The 22,228-nt window shown below is 51.7% G+C and overlaps 9 protein-coding genes across 9 annotated transcripts; 3 read left to right on the top strand and 6 right to left on the bottom strand.

The window, feature by feature from the left end:
* Nucleotides 1-339: 339 nt before the first annotated feature.
* AtWU_09166 (PEX28-32 family peroxisomal membrane protein) lies at nucleotides 340-2,211 on the bottom strand (the record flags this gene model as incomplete). Its single annotated transcript, XM_035504273.1, has 1 exon — nucleotides 340-2,211. The coding sequence occupies one exon, from the start codon at nucleotides 2,209-2,211 to the stop codon at nucleotides 340-342; it is 1,872 nt and encodes a 623-aa protein (XP_035360166.1).
* Nucleotides 2,212-3,178: 967 nt separating this feature from the next.
* On the top strand, nucleotides 3,179-3,692 carry AtWU_09165 (import motor complex subunit PAM16; the record flags this gene model as incomplete). The annotated part of the gene is made up of 2 exons (XM_035504272.1): nucleotides 3,179-3,181; nucleotides 3,288-3,692. 2 exons carry the CDS (start codon nucleotides 3,179-3,181, stop codon nucleotides 3,690-3,692), a joined length of 408 nt encoding a protein of 135 aa, XP_035360165.1.
* Nucleotides 3,693-4,625: 933 nt separating this feature from the next.
* AtWU_09164 (D-arabinose 1-dehydrogenase (NAD(P)(+)) ARA2) lies at nucleotides 4,626-6,020 on the top strand (the record flags this gene model as incomplete). Its single annotated transcript, XM_035504271.1, has 1 exon — nucleotides 4,626-6,020. The coding sequence occupies one exon, from the start codon at nucleotides 4,626-4,628 to the stop codon at nucleotides 6,018-6,020; it is 1,395 nt and encodes a 464-aa protein (XP_035360164.1).
* A 1,093-nt stretch (nucleotides 6,021-7,113) lies between these two features.
* AtWU_09163 (putative topoisomerase family protein TRF4) lies at nucleotides 7,114-9,268 on the bottom strand (the record flags this gene model as incomplete). The annotated part of the gene is made up of 3 exons (XM_035504270.1): nucleotides 7,114-7,692; nucleotides 7,748-8,438; nucleotides 8,490-9,268. The coding sequence occupies 3 exons, from the start codon at nucleotides 9,266-9,268 to the stop codon at nucleotides 7,114-7,116; spliced, it is 2,049 nt and encodes a 682-aa protein (XP_035360163.1).
* A 302-nt stretch (nucleotides 9,269-9,570) lies between these two features.
* On the bottom strand, nucleotides 9,571-10,623 carry AtWU_09162 (GFA family protein; the record flags this gene model as incomplete). Its single annotated transcript, XM_035504269.1, has 1 exon — nucleotides 9,571-10,623. The coding sequence occupies one exon, from the start codon at nucleotides 10,621-10,623 to the stop codon at nucleotides 9,571-9,573; it is 1,053 nt and encodes a 350-aa protein (XP_035360162.1).
* A 4,060-nt stretch (nucleotides 10,624-14,683) lies between these two features.
* AtWU_09161 (putative protein kinase C substrate) lies at nucleotides 14,684-16,572 on the bottom strand (the record flags this gene model as incomplete). The annotated part of the gene is made up of 3 exons (XM_035504268.1): nucleotides 14,684-15,333; nucleotides 15,390-16,337; nucleotides 16,464-16,572. 3 exons carry the CDS (start codon nucleotides 16,570-16,572, stop codon nucleotides 14,684-14,686), a joined length of 1,707 nt encoding a protein of 568 aa, XP_035360161.1.
* Nucleotides 16,573-16,866: 294 nt separating this feature from the next.
* Nucleotides 16,867-17,978, top strand: AtWU_09160 (uncharacterized protein; the record flags this gene model as incomplete). Its single annotated transcript, XM_035504267.1, has 3 exons — nucleotides 16,867-16,886; nucleotides 16,961-17,438; nucleotides 17,511-17,978. The coding sequence occupies 3 exons, from the start codon at nucleotides 16,867-16,869 to the stop codon at nucleotides 17,976-17,978; spliced, it is 966 nt and encodes a 321-aa protein (XP_035360160.1).
* Nucleotides 17,979-18,309: 331 nt separating this feature from the next.
* AtWU_09159 (mitochondrial 54S ribosomal mL50 protein) lies at nucleotides 18,310-19,617 on the bottom strand (the record flags this gene model as incomplete). The annotated part of the gene is made up of 3 exons (XM_035504266.1): nucleotides 18,310-18,585; nucleotides 18,651-19,101; nucleotides 19,187-19,617. 3 exons carry the CDS (start codon nucleotides 19,615-19,617, stop codon nucleotides 18,310-18,312), a joined length of 1,158 nt encoding a protein of 385 aa, XP_035360159.1.
* Nucleotides 19,618-20,182: 565 nt separating this feature from the next.
* AtWU_09158 (thiolase family protein) lies at nucleotides 20,183-21,424 on the bottom strand (the record flags this gene model as incomplete). The annotated part of the gene is made up of 1 exon (XM_035504265.1): nucleotides 20,183-21,424. One exon carries the CDS (start codon nucleotides 21,422-21,424, stop codon nucleotides 20,183-20,185), a length of 1,242 nt encoding a protein of 413 aa, XP_035360158.1.
* Nucleotides 21,425-22,228: the final 804 nt, after the last annotated feature.

The raw sequence follows: 22,228 nt of genomic DNA, 5'->3' as shown, positions 1-22,228 counted from the left end.
TAAGAACAATAAGTGAATACCAAGCATATATGATAAGCACTGAAATACACTTCTGATACCACAGCTTGACAAGTCTTCGACTTACGGCACTGCTCCGAGCAGATCTTCTCTTGGGTAAACAAGGGTATCTCCATTTCATCAAGGCGTTAAACCGCACAGAGTAAAAATATAGGCTAAGAAGTGAAGTACCCAAAACACCCGTCCACCAGACGCAAACAAAAGCCCGAAAAAGATACTAATTAATAAGAAGTCCGCTTTGCAAAGAAAAAGAAAATGCCATTCTCTTGAGACGCCGCCAGTTGCAGTGTTGCTTCACCTCTCCTCCATGACTGAATAAGATCAGCTTAATCCCATATTGACCTCATCACCTAACCCCATCTCTCGCTCGGCTCGTTCAGTACCCCCTGTGGCGCGAGTGCCCCAGCGGTCTAGACGGTCCTGAGCGAGAGACATCTCTTTCTCCCTGATACTTCCGTCGCGGCCGAAGCTGCTACTGTGGCTGGCGCTGCCTCCCGAGTAATTGGACGTTTTCCGGGCGTGCGGAATACTGATGGGTCGGGTTGCAGTTGCGGTGGACTTCCCGGTTGGCGTGTAGCTGCCGGTTGGGGTGGCGGACTTCAATTTTCCGAGATCTACGGAGGAGTTATTGGTGGACGTTGGTGGAGCAGAGGAGATGCTGCTGGCTTTGTCGCTTACACTCTTCGTACTCCCAAACCAACGTCGTTTGCGGGACTTGGATGAGGTTGACGGGGCGAGACTTTCTGCGTCGGCGTCGACCGTAGATGAGATCTCCTTCTCATGGGCGTTGGCAGCCTTTTCCTGCTCCAGTGACTGGGCGATGCCGGATTTGGTCTCCACTGAGGTGCTCTCGCCCGCTGAGGGAATCTCAACCAGTTCGGCGTCACGACACCACTTCCGACGACGAGTGTATCGATCCCAACCATCTTGACCACGGCGACCGTCGTTCCACTGTTCCCATGCTGTTAGTAACCCTGGAACCTGGACATTTGTCAGAACATGGGAAACAATGTGTCCCACCTTGTTGTCATAGTAGACCCAGCCCCCGCCATCAGCTTTGGCGTCCGACTTTCCTGACTCGTCGGCGCCTTCAATACGCCAGTCACTTCCTTCGACCCAGCGCCACTGAGCATTTCCGTTTGCGACACCGGGCAGCTCAAAGTCTTCCTTAGATGGGACGTGATTCAAATGCTCGTCTGTCCAAGCAGCTCGCTCGGAAGGGAACAGAGAGTACGTCCAGCCGATTCCAAGCCAACGACGTTGGTTCTCATAGATGACAAAGGTGAATCTCACACCGGAGGAGTCTCCTCGACGTCTTGTCGCAATGCTCATCGCATGGCCCTGGCTCTGCATTAACAGCGAATGCGCCTTATCAACTGTAGAAGAAAAGGATAGGCCTGTGATTATGGAGCATATCCGGCGGATCGTTAACGATCGCCAAAGAATGACACGAGACACTCTTGCCGGGCGAGAGTGATAGGTGAGAATGATAGTGCCGAGTGTCATGATAACCCGGCGAGTGGTAATAAGATACAACGGGGGAAGAGTCAAGGCGATCCATATTGGTGTAACGAAGAGGATTCGAATGAATAAGGTTGTAAGAGCCGGTCGGGTGGTGGCAGAAGTCGCTGTCCTCTGCGTGGACAGGAAGTCGGTAAATTCCACGAGTGGCTCTAGGAGAATATTGCAGCGTGTGGTAAATGTCCTTAGCGTCTCCACGATTTCGTCCAGCGTTTCATGCTGATGGGGGAATGTCTCCGAAGCAGCCCTTTGATGACCTTGCTTCTCACTCAAGTGAGCCCTGGACGACAACGGGGAGTAGCGTCGCCAGTACATGCCCAAAATAAGGCCGATGACCACGAGGAGTGGCCCGGTCCAGGTAATAATCACATCGCCATAGAGAACAAGCGTCCATAATACTGCTACCAGAAGGAAGCTCTGCCAGCCGTCTCCAGTGGTCCATGTGAGCAATCCAACGAGCTTGTTCAACGGGAGAATAAACGGATGCGAGTAGGCCAATGCCCGGGTGATCTGAGGGGGCGTGGCCACCAGTAGCGGCGATTTGCGATGTACGATGATGCTGGAACGCTGCCTCGATGTGACGGACGAGCCTGAGATGGTGGTGGGGGAGAAAGCAGCGACCGTCGGAGGCTGAGAGTCAGCATGGTCCTGCGTGGATGATGATGGGGCCATGGAATCTATCCACGGAATATCTTCTGTCGCGACATCAGTATTCAGGGCGGTAGTGGATGAGAGCGGCTCGTCCACGTGGACCAGATATTCGAAGAGAATAGGAGGTGGAAAGTCGTCAGAGTCAGAAAGTGCATTTGTTTGTATCACCTACCGAGAGCTGCCATCCAACAACAGAGACGTCATATGCATCCAAGGTCATTGCGGGCGGTGAGACGCGGAGAAGAGAGAGGGAGAAGGAAAAGGGCGAGAGACACACAATAAATGCTGGTCAGACCCAACGAAAGATGGGGGACCAAAAGTTAGAGACAAGGTCCCTGGAGGCCGATCATCTGCGGGGATGGAAGGGGGGAATAGCCAGAGATCCGCGGGTGCAGCTGAGAATTGAAGCTTTTCGTCTGCTGCTCGGAACATGTGACAGCCTGCCTCGCCCGGATATTACCATACCATACACAGATTACACAATTTAAACAATGTGGGCACCAGTGACAGGCGGGTATGGATACCGTCAGTGACCGTTACATACGTATAGATGCGATGCATCAGTCAAGGAAAATGAGGTGAGAGACACACAGTGAGACCCTGCAATAATAAATCATTGTTCTATTGAATTTGACAAATCAGCAGATACACAGCAGCTGAAGTATCAGGTAGGGGGTAAGTGCTTTCTTTTTGACGGTCAAATAGTATTGAGTCCAATAGTTGGTTGGTCTACTTTACATCCAATCCAGGAACCAATCCGGGGACGCCTCAGGCCGCGGCGGTACGGCAAAACGGACTAAAGCGCTGCCGAATTTTTCCCTCTCCGTCTGTTTCTATCGCCATCGATTCCGCTTTCCGCTCCCCTTCTTGATTCAGCCAGGGACTCCCTCCACTACTCTCCGGTCGCATCATTTCTTTTGTTCGCCGTCGCTCCTGGAGCTTTGATTAATTCTTGAAGTCCGTTCATCGGCTATCATCTCCAGTCATCATGGTATGTGGAGACACCCTCACTCCTCTGAAGCGACTATGATGCCTTCTCTATCCCGATCGGCCGCCATGCTCAGGTATACTAACTTTGCTCTCTTCTCACCCAACAGGCTCATCGTATCGTCACTCAAGTCGTCGTCACGGGCGCCCGTGTCTTCGGCAAGGCCTTCGCCGAGGCCTACAAGCAAGCCCAAGCCTCCTCCAAGTACGCCGCGCAGACGGGCAAGAAGGTCGGCGCCAGCATGTCTTCCGGATTGACTCTCGACGAGGCCTGCAAGATTCTCAACGTCAAGCCCCCGCAAAACGGCGAGGCCAACCTGGAGCAAGTGATGGAACGATTCAAGAAGCTGTTCGACCTCAACGATCCCCAGAAGGGTGGTAGTTTCTACCTGCAAAGCAAGATTCTTCGGGCCCGGGAGAGGTTAGAGATGGAAGTCCGACAGGCCGAGCGCAAGATGGCCGAGGAGAAGGAGCTGCGCGACGGCTGGAAGCCCAAGGTATATAAGGACCGGTGAATGCGTTTCTTTTGACCTATAGCACCCGGCTCAACTTCTTCAGGAATGATTGATTGCTCTCGGGCTGCCATCTGGGAGTTCTTGCGTTTCGATCGATTTAAGCTTGGCTCTCATCAACAGGGTCGAAGCATTTGCACCGACCATCGGAAGCCCCCCTTGACGATCTCCTCGACCTCCTGTTTTTCTCCCTCTCGGTTTTCGCGGCATAGCATGGCGTTTTGGTGATTCCAACTTGCAGCTTGGAAAGAGTTTAGATTCCTATATTTATATGGTGGCTTGCATCTCGTCGAGACGGATGGACTCGGACTTGAATGAAGGGCATATGGCATATCAGATTCCAGGCTGAGTCGACGGTCTGGGTTGGTTGCGCCTTGTTCGCCGGGCCATTCTACGTCCTGACTGAGAGTATATGTGTATATTATTCGAAAGACGAAGGGCCTACGAGCCTAGCAGGGCACAAGGATGATCCTATCTTTGTGTTCTTTTCTTTTTTTCTGTTCTTAATGATCCCTTCTCCCCTCTTGTGTCCTGTTCAGAGGATTGATACCTGTACTTTAGTACCCTCCACGATTGCGTGGAAGGTCATGATTCCACTGAGAGTTGTGTACAAATGCTAGCATCGTTCACAATCAATCATGAGAAATAATCTTCCATCGTCTTAAGAACATCAAGCAATGCTCATCGGTGGCCATCATGGCGCCATCGCGGAGCGGAAACGCCCCAGCGGGGAATATTGCCCGGGTGAGATTCCCTTATCTCCGCCGCAGATTTTCTTTCCCCTCCTTTTGCTCTTTTATTATTCCCCCTCGCCATCCTCTCTTTCCTTCTCTCCCTCTTTCTTTTCTCACCCTCTTCCTCTCATTCCTTCTTGTAAATATTTCTCTCCTACTTTCGACTTCACCTACATAACTAAAAGACAAAGAAAGACCAACAATGCCCCGTCCCTCCACCCCCCTCTCAGCGGCCCTCCCGCCACTGATAATGGGCACCGCAACCTTCAACAACCAATACAACCACGACCCCTTCGCCCTCCCCACCACTGAACTGGTCCAGCGCGCCTTCACCTCCGGAATCCGCGCCTTCGACACATCCCCCTACTACGGTCCCGCCGAAGAACTCCTCGGCCGCGCCCTCGCCACCGACTACGTCCGCACCCATCACCCCCGCTCATCCTACCACATTCTCACCAAAGTCGGCCGCATCGCCTCCTCCTCCTTCGATTACTCCCCTGCCTGGGTGCGCCAAAGCGTCCGTCGCAGTCTCCAGCGCCTACACACCGACTACCTAGACGTCGTCTACTGCCACGACGTTGAGTTCGTCTCCCGCCAGGAAGCCCTAGCCGCTATCCGGGAACTGCGTCGCATTCGCGATACCGAGGGCACCATCAAATATGTCGGCATCTCGGGGTTCCCCATTGACGTGTTGGCGGAAATAGCGGAGCTGGTTCTCCGCGAGACCGGTGAGCCATTGGATATCGTACAGTCGTATGCGAATTACACGCTGCAGAATACGAGACTCTTGTCGCGCGGATTGCCGAGGTTTGTGAGCGCGGGTGTGGACGTTGTTACGAATGCGTCGCCGCTGGGGATGGGTCTGTTGCGGAGACAGGGCGTGCCGATTGGCAGTATGGGGGATTTCCACCCCGCGCCAGATGGATTGCGCAACAAGATCCGGGAGGTTTCGGATTGGGTCGATGGCCAGGGCGAGAGGTTGGAGGTTGTGGCTATCCGGTTTTCGTTGGAGAGCTGGTTGCGCGAAGGAAAGCAGGTTGGAGCGCTGGGTGCCCCGCTGGCTAAGGCTGGAGATGCTGATCCGGGATTCATCTCCGTGGCTAGTATGGGCACTGGGGAGAGACTGGGAGTTAGTGTGATGGGAGTGAGCAACTTCGGAGAGCTGGATGAGACACTGCGTGTCTGGCATAGCATCGTGGATGGATTGGAGAACAAGGACGATGACGAGGACGTTGAACCCAAGTCCTCAGAACTGCAGCCCCCATCCGCTGTGCCTTCTGCCGCACAGGCGCCTGCTATCCTGACCCCTTCGGAGGGGATTATTACCGACCGTGCTTGGTCGAAAGACAGACGTGGTCGCATCTCGTCTCTGGCTCAGCATATCCGGACGATTCTGGGCCCAGAGTGGGCAGATTATGCCTGGGACAGCCCGTCTCCGGATTTCGTCAATTCGTTGTCTGCTGAGCATCTAGCTGCGAGAGACAAGGATACTGCTGCTGCTGGCGCTAATGATGAGTCCATGGTTACGCCGCCTTTGGAGGCAGTTGATGCGACTGAGAAGATACCCACTGCTGCAGCGCCTGATGTTGCGCTGTGATCACTGAAGATACTGTTATTCCCTTTATACCTTATACATACCAGGCCTGATTGATGATGACTTATGCATACGCATTGTTAAGACATGACTTCAGTTGTTTGCTTTAATACTTCCATCTATTTGCTCACTGCATAATTATGCCCGTCTTTGAACATCCTAGACCGCATATGATTCTTGCAGTGTTATCTGTACTTTTGAATTATTACTCACGATCCTGACACACCTCCAGCACATATGCATTGAATAGACTACCCATCTACCGACCTACCTATCCAGCAATCAAACTCGAAACCCCCACATCCCCCCCAATTCACATTCCATTTAACTCCCAAACCTCGCTCTTCCTCTCCAAGCGACCGCATATAGCGCCCCCTTGATGAGAAGGATACGGGGAAAAAGGGAGTGAAGTAAGGTTTGCAAATCCACAAGAAGAACCGCGAGGATCTCCGTGAACGTACGGTACCAATTCGATTTTCATGCTTCTAAATTTCAATCAATATTTTGCAATTTTGCTGCTGCTGCTGCTGGCGTAACCAGGTTGGTATCTTTGTTTGACTGGTCGATGACAGGCCGTTCGTTTGTAAACTCACATCTGGCCTGAGATCATCAGAAGATAAATCAAACTATAGAGAAGTATGTGTTAGCGAGGCACATGACGTGGGCTGTTGGCCGGTGGGTTATGATATGATAGGTAATGTGAATACCAACCAGGTTTGACAAATGAATTGAGTATCCAAGCACAGCTTCTATTGAGCTTGTTAGTGAGATATCTTCACAATAGTCCATTTCGCGCTCATAGCCCATAGCATAGTGTCATCCACATTTAGCATTGCTCCGATATACCCCGAATGAACAGCAAAAGAAAACCACCCCCAGTGTAAACCATGCTCCCAGATATCTTTTTTGTAGCCAAGGAAAAAGAAGGGTATCAGACGCTCAAAGGCGGACAAGAAATCAGAAAGTGAGAGAAAGAGAAACTATCCCAGGGTATAATACAGAAAATGTGTGCCCACTGGTAACCCAAGACGAAAGAAAACTGTACAAGTCTTAAGTTGACTTCTTCGAAGAAGCCCCTAGTTCTGGCTGGGAGATATTACATCCCCTTCTCTCGCATCAAAAGGTCTCTGTCCATATCTGATTGCGACTTGTAGCCGCCCAGACTGATGGCCTGCTCATTGCTGATCGAGTAGGGAATGGACGGTATGTCAGGACGCAAGCGCTTGAGACGAGCCGAACGTTCCCGCGCAGCTTGTTGCTTCTTTTGCAGCTTGGTCATTTTATCCTTCTGCGATTTTGGCGCAGCAGGAGGGGGGTTGGGAGGGAGAGGTGGAGCAGCATCAGCCGGAGGAGAGTCAGGAGGAGGGGGCGGAGGAGTGGAATCCCGACGGTACCGGGCAAATCTTTCATCGGTGTCAAAGACCTGCCGGAGCTGCCACCGCTGCTCAGTGTACTCCTCATAGTTCGCGGCAATAATGGCTTCAAGGATGCTGGCCTGCGTCTGGCCCGCTGTGGCTGTGGAGATCATGCGCTCCTTGAGACGTTGATAGGCTTCTGAAAACGCTCTGAAAATCAATGCAATTTCCCGTGTTCCACCAGAGACATCGTTGTCGGCATTGTTGGGATCCTCAATCGACAGACGGGGGCTGTTATTGAATGAAAGCTTATAGACCCTCTGCACAGGAATTCATTAGTCGGTGTGCACACAAACCATCATTGGGAGAGCTTACCTTATTGAAGTAGCCCGGTGGGTTAAAGCGAATTCCAACGGAATCATAGTCAAAACCGTTACCGTAGAACTCGAAGAAATCCATGAGAACGCTGCCCAGGTTCGGTGTCCCATGACCATGCGGCAGGTGCTGAAGAAGACTCGTGACAAGACAAGTGATGGAAAACCCTCCCAGGCCGCCAGTTGGGACTTCATTGAGGCCGCGAAGGAGCAAGAATTGCTTAATGACGGACACGATAACAGGCATCGCGGGATACTCAGCCTTCCACTGCTGGAACGTCTCGTTGGCCACTAACCCGCTGTCATTGTCGAACGACAAGTCCACCCTCAAGCCAGTCAACTTGTCCACGAACTTCAGAATGGGTACTCGGGCATGTGCGATCGTCTCGATCGAGTTGGGCACCGCAATGTTCAGGTTCTTCAGAAATGCAGAGAATGCATAGATCTGGCCTTTCCGTTCACCAAAGGTCTTAATACCGTTACGCATGAAGTTCGTGGAGAGTAGTACAAGGTCAATATCGGCAGTGGGCAGGTAGAGACCAGACGCAAAAGAGCCAAAAGGCCGAAGCTGCACCCCATAGTACCTGCTCTGGAACGCAGTCTGTAGCCTCGCCACTAAGTCCTCTCGCACGATCTGTTCATAGCGCACCGGTTTGACCCAGTGGTAAAAGCTGAGGATCTCGTTGTGCAGCCTGCTTTTAGTCAGAATAATTGCTTTTCCTTCACCATATATTGACACGCACCTTGCGCCCACATGTAGACTGGGAGCCATGCTACTTGCCCACGGTGTTGCATTTTCCGATGAGCGGGCTCTCCACTCATCAATGATCGAGCCATCATCATAGTATTTGCTCAAAGGCTTCCCAGTCTTCTTAGAGACACCCTTGATCTCATCATCGTATGTCCTCTTTCTGTTTCCAAACGCCGAGTCCTTGCCCTCCAGCTGGCGCCTTGGTCCGGTTGGTGCGCCTTCTGGCGCGTTTCCGCCGCCTTCATCTTCATCAACCAAGCCACTCAGCGAGATAAAATCTTCGTTGGTCTTCACCGCATCTTCCTGTGTGGATTGTGCCGCCGCGGTTGCAGCAATCCGGGCCTTGCGAATCAACTTGACGACGTCCACTCGCTTACCCTGGGTCTCATCCGGAGGAGGCAAGACCGTATAGGGATCGGGGTTGGACCATTTGGGGGCCGGTGGTGGTGCTGGAGCAGCCGTCGCGGTGCCGGTATTGTTGGGATCGACCGCACGCTTTTTGCGCGGGTGGGCTGCTTCATCCTCATCATCTGAAGAGACGTCCATATCGGCTTCCTCGCTATCGCTAAGGTTCGCCACAGGCGCGAACTTCAGAGCCGGTTTCGAGTCCGCAGCGCCGGAGGGCAGTAGCTGTTCTGGGGTCGTCTCTCGCTTAGATCTCAAAAGCGGCCGTTCGGAGGTTCCAGGGCGCGCATAACGGAAAGTGAACTCATGTCGGGGTTGGTGTCCTGACCGTCGGTCATTTCCGCGGAACTCGAAAGCCGGCGGCATGACGGGAGATGGGAAGGAACGAGAATCAAAAAATAATGTCAAAAAATGGGAGAATGACGTGCAGCGACAACACAGGCTGAGATGCAATCAACCCACAACGACGCGCCTGGCGGATCTTTTTTTCAACGGCGGCGGCGGAATGAACGTCTTGGGCTGCGTTGGGAAGGCGGTGAGGATAGCCCTCCATCCCACTTTTTGCTTATCTCCGTCGGCCCATTAACTATAGTTACTACAAGTGATTTATCTAGATAAACATGCGGTTTACGTACGGAATGGCAAGCATAATTTAAACGGCTCTGCATTCAAGCTCTGTCCCCAAATTCCTTCAGTCCATTCTGCAGGTGTTTGATCAAGGCCTTATCTGCTGCCATCTCCGCAAAACTTACTCTCTGTGTGGCCCATTTCAACCACCCACTGGCCCTAGAACCCTCTTCTGCTCGAAGTAGGCCAACACTCACATCTATCAGCAGTGGTCTTTCGTCGTCATGCCAGAAGAGGGATGCGCCGCAGCGGCTGCAGAACTCGCGGTAGACACCTGGGGAACTCTTGTACTGTCGCATCGTGCCGGCGCCAAATGCCAGCGGCACCTTGTCCTTATTGTAAAGATTTGATAGAGGAATAAACGCCCACGGCTGGATGGGGAAGCCACTGGCTAGGCGACACGATGGACAGGCGCAGGTACCCGCCAGATACTTAGTACTGTCATCCTGCAGCCACCACTTCACGTCCTGGGGATTGCTTGAGGACTGTGAATGATACGGCGCAAGCAGATCAGACCACGGGGAAGTCGGCTTGGTGGATGAAGAATCGGGCCGCGTGATATAGAATTCAACGCCCCCGCAATGACAACGGGCAAGTAGCTCGTCCGGATTCCGGGACGAGGGCTCGAGTCCGGCCTCGGACTGGCTTGCTTGGTTGCTGGAAACCGTGCGTAGCCAACATGCTGGAGCCGGTTCTTCTGGCTGTCCAGAGAGAAAGGGTGTCAGGCCACCATCACGCGTCTCGGCAGCCCGCCAATGCCGTATAGATTTGGTTGGGGGTAGTCTCCCCGCCAGCAGTCCGGCTGCAACAAAGAATTGCCCTGTGTGTTTCGAATGGGCAAAGACATGAGCGCCACAGGTCTTACAGAAATAGCGGCTTACACAATCAGCTTCCTGGTACTCCTGGAGGCTGTCAAGGCTCTCTGGCTTAGCCTGCAGGAGGTAGTATGCCGAGCACAGCATGCCGGTGACTGTGCGACAGGCGGTGCAATGACAGAAATTGAGTGCCGAATGGTCGGTGGACTGCTTCAGCTCGATCTCCTGTGCCACACCTCCGCACAGGCAAGAAATGGGTGTCACTTTGTCTTCCTGCATATTTGAGGCTCGGCCAATAGCGATGGAAGTAAGTTGGTTTAATTCACAGTAGAGCAGTCAGTCCAGCTCAGCTGCAGGGTCATTTACTATCTGGGTCAGGATCATGTTAGCTGGGAGAGAAAACAAGAGTAAAAAGACAATGGTGTAGTTAGTAATGCATGCATGCGTCCGTCCTGCTGCATCATCCTCTTGGGCAAGCATAGAAAAGAGCTTACGACCAACCTGCAGCAACAGGAAGATTGAATACTAGTAGTATCCAGTCAGGGAGATGAATGGCGGATGGTGACTGGAGACGAGGTGCAGAAATGTGCTCAAGTTCAGACCCGCTAAGACCCTCGCAACTTAACTATAAATACCCCGCTCTCTCTTTTCTTCCCGTCTTCCCAAATCACTGCCACTCTGACCACTTTTCTTTCCAATCTCCAAGGAAAAGAAGACTTCTTGTCCTTTGACTCCAAATCTAAAAGACTTTTTCCTCGTCTTTAAAACCAGTCATCATGGGTAGGTGGTTTGCTTAGCCCTCTTTCAGGTACCCTTGTTTTGTTTGTTTATTAGTGCGGGGTACGGATGGATGGGACTCGAATCTGTTTGATGTTTGCTTTTACGCATCACCATCCTTGTCCTGGCAAATCCTCTCGCTTCAAATAATTACTTTAATACACTATCATCACCTGGGTATGGTATACAAGGTTGCTAACCTCGATGACTGACAGGTAACGACCACGGTTGCAGCTGCGGCGCCTCTTGCCAGTGCCCCGCCGGCCAGTGCCAGTGCCCCGTATGTTCCACATTCTAACTTACTACTACTTGTTGACGACCATACTGATAATTCTATTTCTTATCATACAGAAATAAACATCTCGCTCTGAAGGGCTATATGAATAGAATCGGAGGACGACCTGCTTGTACCTATCTGAGTCTAGATCTCATGGAGTAGTAACAGAAGATGCTACGCTGATTGTCCTATGTCTTGTTCTATCGTCTTACTATGAAAAGCCTAGTAGATAACAAGTAAGCGTAGATACTACCCAGTCACAGTAAGAGACATGTGATAGAATACGAAAATCCTAGTGGTCATAGCATTATGCATGTAGTATGTCCTGCTGACCCCCCTTCATGGCTCGGTTCTTTGAACTCTATCGTACATAGTATATTAGACATGTTATAGTCTTCAAGCTAGTTTGAAGCAGTTACCAGTAGAAGAATAAGTGATCACTCGGTAGCTATACATACACAACCAAGAAACAAACATAATAGCAACATATGCAAACATTCAGACCTGGTAGAGATCAACCTACAAAATCAGTTAACATAATTAGTATTTAATTTGTACCCCAATCTCCGACTACTACATAGAACAAATCTACACCAATACCAACAATCCCAAGAAAAACAATTCTCAATTCTCAAGTCAAGTAAATCATTGAAATAATATAATCCAAAAAATATATACGTCTGAACACTCAAGACATCACAACGTGATAACTAAAATTCATAACCTCATCACCCATACCACTATGCAACCAAACCAATCTCCCCTACACCGTTGGCCCTAATCCCCCACTCCCCTAAAGTATGAACAGTCGCATCGAAGTCGAAGAAGCGATAATAATAATTGATAGCGAGCAAAACACCTGCACTCGACATCTGTTTTTTTCTCTGTATTATTTCAACGATGGCAAACTATGCGAGGCGGGGCGAGACGAAGCGAAGCGAAGATAAAAAGGGACGAGGCGTTGTTGTTGTTGTCATAGTAGGAATGTATTGGGGTTGGTTTGTTTAGTGCTATAGTAGTAGACTATTTTTAGTATCATTCCACATCCATACTATCCTCTCATGGCTAAGATGGAATTATAGTATTCGAGGATGTGTACACACCTTGCAGTTAGCGCAAGAGCAGGAGTTGCAGCTGCCAGAGCAGCACTTGCACTCGCAGGGGGCCATGGTGGTAGATAGGGTAATAGTATGTATATATACTATGAAAGTGTTTGAAGAAAAGTGAAGTATATTCCGTAATGAACAGACAGCAGTGGATGAGCGAGAACAAGAAAGAGCGAGGATGTGGGATAAAGGAGGGTCTTTATATGCTTTTCTCGAAGAGCAACAAATGCTATGCTGTACGACTGTTTGCTTTACTTTTTGCCCCTCCTCAACCCATCCTATCCATCCATCCATCCCTGGAATAAGAATCTGCCAGGTGACGGATGGGGATAATCGGTTTTGAGTTGTAGTGGATACACGATGGGTACGTACTACTACTTGTTGTGATCCACAGTTGTAGTAGTGTACTCCATATATTTCAACTGCAGGTGGAGGTGGATTAGTGCTATAGATGACTGGGTCCAAGTTTACTTTTGCTTGCTGCAGCGAGGCGTGGGAGAGTATGGTTTGGTAGCAGTCACTTGTACTAGGGACTTTGATTTGTATTTTCTTGTTTCTATACTACTTGTTTGTACTTGTACTCGTTACTATTACTACTAGTAGTAGTGTGTTATGTGCATGGATGATATCCATACCACCCATTCCTCTATGAATAGATAGATGCCTTATAAAGAAAGGTGAGTAGATGAAACAGGCCACTGCGTTAATTTACCAGTAACAAGCATGGGACATCCTGGTCACTACTATCCCCGCTTGCTCGCCGGTTTATTTTCTTCTGTCTTTATTCCGAAAGTGCCCTGGCTGGAAACCTAGTCCTGGGCATGTAGACGGATGATGTTTGGTCTACTATGGCCAAGGTGGGGGCAAGTTGGGAAGGAAAGCAGATCAACGACCAATCGGTCAATAATATGGAGTGGTCCTGCAACTAAGAGGCTGGGAAGCTATCATGCCACGTTGAATCAGGAGAAGAAGGAAGAGGAGGGTGTGGTGGAGTTGGAGTCAAAAAGGCAAAGCAAAGTGAGGCAGCAAGTCGGAGATGTAGGAGGGGTTTGCTTTGCTTTACTTTGCTTTGCTGGGTGGGGGACCCGTATCGGTGAGATCATATTCCACGTCCTTTTTGACAGAAATTCTACATATCTATTCTAATTGTCTGTTTGTGATAACTATCACTGCATGTAGGGGATGTAGATAGAACTTGGGACGTGTCTTGTGTACAACTACTGTAGTATCTATCTATGCTGGTAGTGATAATGGTTAATGGCAACCCCTCCATCCACAGACCCCACCACTGTACATGCCCTGCTGCTTCCAGGACGATCATGGTATGATTATGCCTCGTATCTAAACTTCCCTACTAACTTCATCCAAAGTGATGTCTTGCTCCATTTACCTCTTTTAGATATGGAGAATGAGTCTTTTTTCTCCCCCACCAGGTGTTTCAAAACCCTCGATCGTGGCAGGCCCCGGAAAGAGTGGAACCCTGAGTTCCCAGCAACTGCTTATGAGAAGCAAAACTTAGTATGTAGGTATGTAGTATCCCCAGCCGCGAAAGGCGCGCTAATCAGAGAAAAGAAAGAATGAAATAGGAGAGAAGAAAAAGAAGGTTCGTTCGCAGTCACCACCACCTAATCAACAGCCCCACGGGCGGGGTATACTTCGATACTATGGGTCGAGAGAAATACCAGAGAAGCAACACCCAAACAACCAAGCAGCATCATTACGATTATTCCCATCTGCTAATCATTGCCTGCTTGGTATGGGGCTTGTTGATAGACGAGGCGAGCCAACAGAGTGAGTTGCTTGCAGCATCGTCTGATCGGTGTTGAGGGTTGTGGAGTTGCTACACCAAGTTTTTACTGCGTCTACTGTATTGTTGGGATTGCAGGATGGGAAAATCCCATCAGGTCAGACGGACCTATCTGATCCTGTCTGCTGTGTCAAAAGGACACTACTCACTGGTCGGGAGCCCGGGATACTGATAACCCCCAGAAGATACTCCGATGCCATCCGCTAATCAGCAGTTCTGCTAATAAGCAGCTGCCTAATCAATGCTAGGCCACTAGGTCAGTAGCTTCATGTATAGTGTCAGTACAACAGATGCTGTGTATGCAATTCGAATAAGCAAAACCTATAAAATTGTAGCGCTCTAATATAACCCTGAACATGGTTCCATCGCCGCTCACAGCTCATCCTTGCGGTTTGGGGCGGCTGCGCCCTCATCGCCTCCGGGACACACGGCCGGCGACGTGACATGCATCGAGTACACGCACTTCTCATCTTCCGCCACCTTCAGGATTGCGTCCTCTTCGCCGCATGTCAAGATGACCGTCGTTGAGCGGGCTGGTCCATTCCAGCAGCCTTGACCGTTGGCGTACTGAAGAGTGACCCTGTCTTCAGGGACAATCTCGCCCGCCTCGTTGAGCACATCAACACTCACGGATCCAATGCCGGTGTACTTGCCCATACGTGTAGATCCACCGCCCTTCTTCGGGATCTGTTTGGTCTGGTCCAGGAAGCAGTGCTCATACGTGTACTCACCTGAGTCCTTGGAGATGCAGACGCCCTTGAGAGCACGGAAGATGGACCCGACACCATAGTCCGTCTCAAGATCGGACCTGTGATCCTTCAGCTGTTTCTGCTTGTTCTCAAGCTCCTTCTCCGCTGACTTCACGGCTTCGCGTGCTTCCGACACAACCTTGGACTCAGACGTAGACGTCTCGGCCGCCTTGGGTAGGATTCCGTTATCTTCCAAGAGGCCTCTGACGAAGAGCACCTTGCCTTCAATGAACTCAACCAGGGAAGGCGGAAGGTAGGCTGCCAGCTGGTAGACTACATCTGATGTTAGCGCGGGAACTCGATGACCCCAATTAGAATAGATCACATACCAAGACCAGCCTCACACCCATCCTCTTCGTTCTCCCACTGCTCCCAGTTGATGCCCGCCTTCTCATCATCGGGCTTAGCAATTTCATCCAAATCGCGGTCCTGAGCGTTGTTCACAGCGCCCTCAAGAGTGCCCTTGGCGGCGTAGTCTTCCCAGCTGCGCACAGCGCGCTTAACACCCTCGTCGTTGAAGTTGGGGTTGTATTCCACCTTGAACTTAGACAAGATTTCTTCAAGCTCCTTGACACGGGCACGGGTATCGTCACGCTCCTTGCGAACGTCCACCAGGGCATTCCGGAGCTCCTCGACCCGGCTCTTAGCCAACCCAGCAAGCACATTGACCTTGCCCGCCGCCTTGCCCTTCACAACCTTGCTCGCTTCCTGCTTCTCCACTTCCTCCAGCTCCGCCTGAAGATCATTGACCTTCAGCTCCTGGGCCTGAATCTCCACTTCCAGACGCTTGATACTGTCCTCGACCTCCTTCTGCTGTCTACCAGCCTCCACAAGCAGCTCCTTCTTCTTCTTCAAAGCCGCAGTCATGGACTTCTGTCTCTTCTCCTCCTTCTTCCGCCATTCCTTACCGATCTCCTTGCACTTGTCTTCACACTTGGTGCCGCCAACGCGGGCCCACTCGTCACTGCCGTCGCAACAGAGCTCGTAGTCGCAGATGCCGTCATTGACCCGCTGGAAAGGGACGTAGCCGGGCTTGTGGCCCTTGTTCTTGCAGTAGAATCCCGGCAGGGCGGATGCCAGCTCGAGATCGTCGCTGCCGGGACGCTCACCCGGTGTTAGGGCGGAGTTGCGGGACAGGAATGCACAGGCAGATGTGCCAGGCTCATCACTTCCATCCGGGCAGTCACAGTAATCATCGTTCACGGCGGAGAAGGGAATTTGGATGGCTGGGTGGGAAATGCACGTGAAGGTGGTGGTGTCTTTGTAGAACTTGGCGACTGTCAAAGACGAAACCAATTAGCACGAGCAATGCAAAAGATCATGATTGAATGACGGGGATGCAGCCTGAGGTATAATGGGTGTGCGTGGCACGACCCCAGCCTAGATATATAAGTGGCACTTACATTCGGGACTAACACCCCGGGGACGAGAGAAGGCATCACCCGCCGCAGCCACGACGGTCGAGCAAGCAGCAATGCTCACCAAGAAGAGCGATCCCTGAGGAAGTATCATGGTGGCAGTGGCAGCATTGAGCTCCCTGACCAATGCTCTGTAGGGGCACTAGAGGACAAACTAGCGAGAACAAGACAAAAAGCAATCAATCAATAAATCAAATCAATCCATCACCAGGAATGCGGAGAGAGCTTCTGGCCAGCTGGTGATAATCTCCCGCCCATTCTGGGGCTCGCTGACTCAGCTCCTTATCGGGCCTGCCGCTGTTTCTGTAAATGAGTGGCGAGCCCGCAACAAGTCGTCGCATTGATTTCTCATTCACAACTACTTACCATAGCACATATCAGCGGCAACATGGGTAATGATGGTGGCAGGTATGCTCAAAAAAAACTCTTGCACACCCTCCCAGTCTACCAAAGAGCCCAAAACTAACCACCCGCACCACCAGTATCCCAACCCGTCGCGAGCTCGTCCGCGAAGCGGCCCGCAACCCCAGCACAGCGCAAGTAAAAGAAGCGCAGCGCGAACAACAAGAACACTCCTGGACGACGTGTCCGATATCGCACAACCAATTAATGCGACCAATCGTCTCTGACAGCGTCGGAAATCTCTACAACAAAGACGCCATTCTCAGATTCCTTCTCCCCGGCGATGAAACCGACGGGATCAGCTCCAAGGCCGATTGCGAAGAGATCCTCTGCGGACGGGTAAAGGGACTCCGGGACGTCGTGGAGCTGAAGTTCGAAGTCGACACAGAGCGCGAAGCCCATCCCGCCTCTGGAAAGCAGGACAAGCGTGAAGGGTGGATCTGTCCCGTCACGGCGAAGCAGTTGGGTCCGAATGTCAAGTCGGTTTATTTGGTGCCGTGCGGTCATGTTTTCTCGGAGGAGGCGATTCGCCAACTCAAGGGGGATAAGTGCTTGCAGGTATGTTATCCAGTCCTGTACATTTCTGGGTTTCTATATGCGTGTTGGTGGGATCGGGCTAATGACTTCCAGTGCGATGAGCCATACACCGCCGACAACGTGATCCCCATCCTCCCGACCAAAGAGGCCGACAAGCAGCAGCTCATTGAGCGTGGACACAAGCTCGCCGAGCAAGGTCTCACGCACTCGCTGAAGAAAGCCCCCGGCTCAAAGAAGCGCAAGAAGAACGCCGCGAATGGTGATGCGACGGATGCGGGCAAGGAATCAAAGCCCGCAGAGAAATCTTCAAGTGCCACTGCCAGTCGGAGCAACACATCTACACCCACGCCAGGCGGCTCGAGTGGTATCAAGAATGCCGCTACTGCGTTGCTGACGCAGCGGGTGCTGGAGGAAGAAAACGAGAAGAAAAAGCGGCGGAAGATGCTGGGGACTAGTGACAACATCAGCAGTCTCTTCACGAAGGAGTCTAAGGATGCCCATGCCAAGAATACGGACTTTATGACGAGAGGATTTAGTCTTCCTGCGGCGGCTAGGAAGTAGTTGTTGAACGTGGTTGTGCTTTTGCATTTTCTATACAAATATCTGGATGTTGTTTCATCAGGCGTATGGGGGTTCAGGCCCGGCTACGGAACCGGTCTTTTCTATTTCACTATATCATATTACGCTTGAGATACACTAAAATGCTAGCCATTCATGATAGATCTCGCTGCGATCTATATCAGTGCCAAATGAATAAAAAAAGACGTCAATTCCTATTGTACAGCAAAATTTCGTACTAGATATAACATGCTACAAGAACTAGAGATAGATAATCTTTGAGCCAGCCAGCCAACCAAACAAACCTGCAAGATATGTATGCCATGCAATCAGTCTATGCAAGGAGTCCTCTGGAACGAAGCTCGGCTTCAATGATCTTCCTCCGGCCCATCTCGTCATCGCGGTGCAAGCGGGTCTGTCTCTTCGAGAAGACCTTGATGTTGGGCAGGGACTGGAGCCGGTCATTGTGCTCCAGAATTTCAGCCAGCTTCTTGGGCTTGGGGTTCAATTGACCCTGGACGTAGTCGATGGCCTGTTTGACGGTGGTGATCTGGTGGACGATGTTGTCCGGGAAGAAGTGGCCGCTCAGCTGCGAGAATCTCTTGAGGAACTATTCAAAAAAGGAATGTCAGCGACTGTCTGCACAGCAAAGAAAATAGTAGAGGGAAAACGAACAGCAAACTTCGTCTCCTGATCCTCCAAAGACAAAGTCAGGAATCCCTTATCACGAGCATCCTGGTATCCGAAGAAAGGAACCTTAGACGTCTCCTCTTCCTCACCCTCCCAAGCGGCCTCCTCGAACTCCTCGACCTCGGCGGTCTCCTCAGCAGCCTGCTGCTGCTCCACAGCCTCAGGCTGACTACCACCGATCTGCTCGAAGATGTAAACGAGGGCCTCCTTAGCCTGCTTGTTGTGGTACTCCAGTGCGCTGCCCCAGCTGCCAGCCTCGTTAGGCACGATCTTAGTCTTCCAGATCATCTTGAAGACGGCCTTGTCATGTTCGGTGACGTTGCAGACGCTCGTCAACGGCTTGTTCAGCGCATGCATCAGACAGATTTCTACAGCGGCCTGATGCGCAGCAAGAGACAGGGGACCCTGTTTGCGGAGTTTCTTCTTGAGTCCGAACCTATCCATCAAACAAACAAACCAATTAGCCAAAACAACTCCCAACCCCCGGTAAATCAAAACCATGCGGAAGAAGAACAACTTACGTCCCAACCCGATCAGCCTCAGCCCGAGGAACATTCTTCCAACCTCCCAAATGTCCCACACGCTCCAATCCCTCCCACGTCGTCGCAGGCTCATAGTCAACCCCAGGCTCCAACTGATCAATAGCCTCAGCCTCAGGTGCCGCCTCCGCCGCATTCACCACCTCCGTCTCGCCCTCCGGCTGAGCCTTAGCCTTCCCGAACCTCTTCTCAAGCAAACTCTCTCCGTACGGATCCTTCAATCCCGGCGGGTTATCCGTACCCCAAAGTCTGCGTCTCACTCGCTCACTCAGCGGTGTGTTGGAAGCATGGCGAAGGAATTGCCGGGCGACAATTGGCCGCGGCCGCGCCTCGTTTCTGCATACTGAGCAGACGTACAGGGTCCGCGAGGCGCCCTGGACGTCGAGGCTCAGCAATCGCACGGACGGTCGCATGGTGCTGTGCAATTGGGGTGGGTTGCGGGTTTTGCTGGCGGGTGCCCGGACGGAGGTGATGGGGGTTCGAAAAGTTTCGCGGTGGTGAGGTTCCGGCCGGGGAGATCACGTGAGGGAGCGTGCATGGGATGGATGGGGCTTGGCGGTCGGGAGTTATTTAGTATTATACTTTTACACGGGAACTATAGGATTGGATATTTTCGAGTCATACAGAACACTGTTGAGGAGGAAGGGGCTTCTCGGGTCTACTTTGTTCCTACATCCATATCCCTTGAGCATGTCTGTCATCCCTTCGTAGGATTCGCATCAGCATGTCAATTTGCATCGCTGAATCTATACTTATCCCACAAGAAGTCATCAAAACTAGCAATAGTTTGTTTATGCAGATAATTTGTTGAACATCGTTATGGAAATATAGGTCTTCATACAGGGTATAAATAGTATTTGTGCGTGTATGTATTTACATGCGTCTCTACGCTGATATCATAATAACTAAAGTCGCTATAACCTGTACAAGAAGGAAACGCCCCAAATTTTGTTTCTGCTTTTTGGTTTTGCTCATCCTTTACTCCCGGACGAACATACCAGCCATGCCCATACCAGTGCCAATGCACATGCTCACAACACCGACTTCCTGGCCGGTGCGCTCCATCTCAGGAAGCAGAGTGGCAAGCTGTCTGGCACCGGTGGCACCAAGAGGGTGACCGATAGCGATGGCACCACCCTTGGGGTTGACCTTGGCCTCATCAATACCCAGCTTGCGGATAGAGTACAAGGCCTGGGAGGCGAAAGCCTCGTTGATTTCCCAGACGTTGACATCCGAGACGGTCATGTCAAGCTGCTGAAGGAGCTTGGGGATAGCAACCGCGGGACCGACACCCATCTCGTCGGGAGCACAGCCCGCAACGGCAGTACCAACCCAGCGGCCCTGGATCTGAGAGGTCAGGCCGAGCTCGGTGGCGGTCGAACGGCGCATGAGCAGAGCGGCAGCGGCACCGTCGCTGACCTGGGAGCTGTTTCCAGCGGTACTAGCACCGGTGGGAGAGAAAGCGGGCTTCAGGCTAGCCATCTTCTCAACCGAGATGTTGGGGCGGATACCGTCATCCTTGGTGACGGTGATCTCCTTGGGAGGAGCATCGGGGTTCTCGGGGTCATAGGAGAGGGTCTTGACGGGGATGATTTCCTTGTCGAACAGACCAGCGTTCTGGGCGGCAGTAGCCTTCTTGTGGGACTCGGCAGCGAACGCATCCTGGTCGGCACGGGAGATGCCGTAGCGCGAAGCGACGTTCTCGGAGGTGATACCCATGGGCATGATGCAGTCGCGGGAGTCCTGGGAGTGAGACTCCTTCAGCTCGGGCCAGAGAACGGTGGGGATGGCGCGGGAGCCATAGTTTCTAGTCATGGACTCCATTCCACCACCGACACCGACGTTAATCGCTCCAGAGCGGATTCCGTTTCCAATTGTGGAGATAGCAGCCAGACCGGAGGAGCACTGTCTGTTGATCGTGTGGAAAGGCACGCTGTGGGGGAAGCCGGCGTGGATCTGAGCCATACGGCCAGCCTTCGCACCACCGAGTTCCTGGAGAACGGAACCGATGGCGACATCGTCGATGAGAGCAGGGTCGAGGTTCGGGTTCGCCTCCAAAGTGGCCCGGAGGACGTGAGCGAGCAGCTCTTCGGGATAGGCGTCCTTGAAACCGCCCTTCTTCGCACGAGTAACCGGGGTACGGAGGGAAGAAAGAATGACAATGTCCGAGGGAGACTTCTGGAGGACCTGGCGCAGGCCTCGAGGAATTGGAGAGGCCATGATGACGGATATTGCGACTGCTGAATCAAGCAAGAGACACAGGGAGGAATGGAAGGAGAGGATCTCGACTTTCGCTTCGCCCCGGTTGAAAACCGGGGCCCGGCAACATACTTATATCAGAATATAGCCACCCGAAGGGATTCCGGGGCTCGGGATGGCTCGCGTACGGACTGAGCCAGTTGCACGCTGGCTTCGAACTACCGGCAATGAAGATCGGCTAAGCGCACTGCCGCGGAGGACTCTGGACGAAGGCAAAATTGGGAAATTGTGGAGTCGTCGGCAGTCCCGGTCTGGGGGTTTCCCCGTCTTCTGCTTGAGATTCTGATTGGGGATGTGTGTCCGGAGAACAATCTTACAATGTCAACCTTCGAAGATCACTACATCCTGTCGACTATCAAATAATCTCCAGTGTCCAATATAAGTGTAGCTCTCTCTCTCTCTATCTCTGTCGGATTGACGTCCGACAAAGACATCCGGTGCCAGTCACCTGCTCTTCCGCCATCGGATGCGGACGCTTATGTCAGCCAGATCGGAAGGGCAGCTCGGAAAACACCATCAACTAATGAACTAGTCACTAGTTGACAGCAGGCCCTGATTCATAGCCCGAACTCCATTATTGAGGGAGATATTCGCCGTCAAATGCTCCCCAAGGCCGAGAAAAGACAACAATATGCATTATCGAAGGATAAGCTTTGATTCTTCCGATACATTCGAACCAGTCCTCCGTCCCAACTGGTCGCATCTACAATGCAAGTCATGCCAATAAAGCCCCACAATCCCGAAAACCGTTGGTATCATAGTAAA

The sequence above is a fragment of the Aspergillus tubingensis genome, assembly GCF_013340325.1.
Source record: "Aspergillus tubingensis WU-2223L DNA, scaffold_10, whole genome shotgun sequence".
Taxonomy (NCBI): domain Eukaryota; kingdom Fungi; phylum Ascomycota; class Eurotiomycetes; order Eurotiales; family Aspergillaceae; genus Aspergillus; species Aspergillus tubingensis.
The sequence above is the reverse complement of the archived record's forward strand: the minus strand, read 5'-3'. Positions and strand labels throughout refer to the sequence as shown.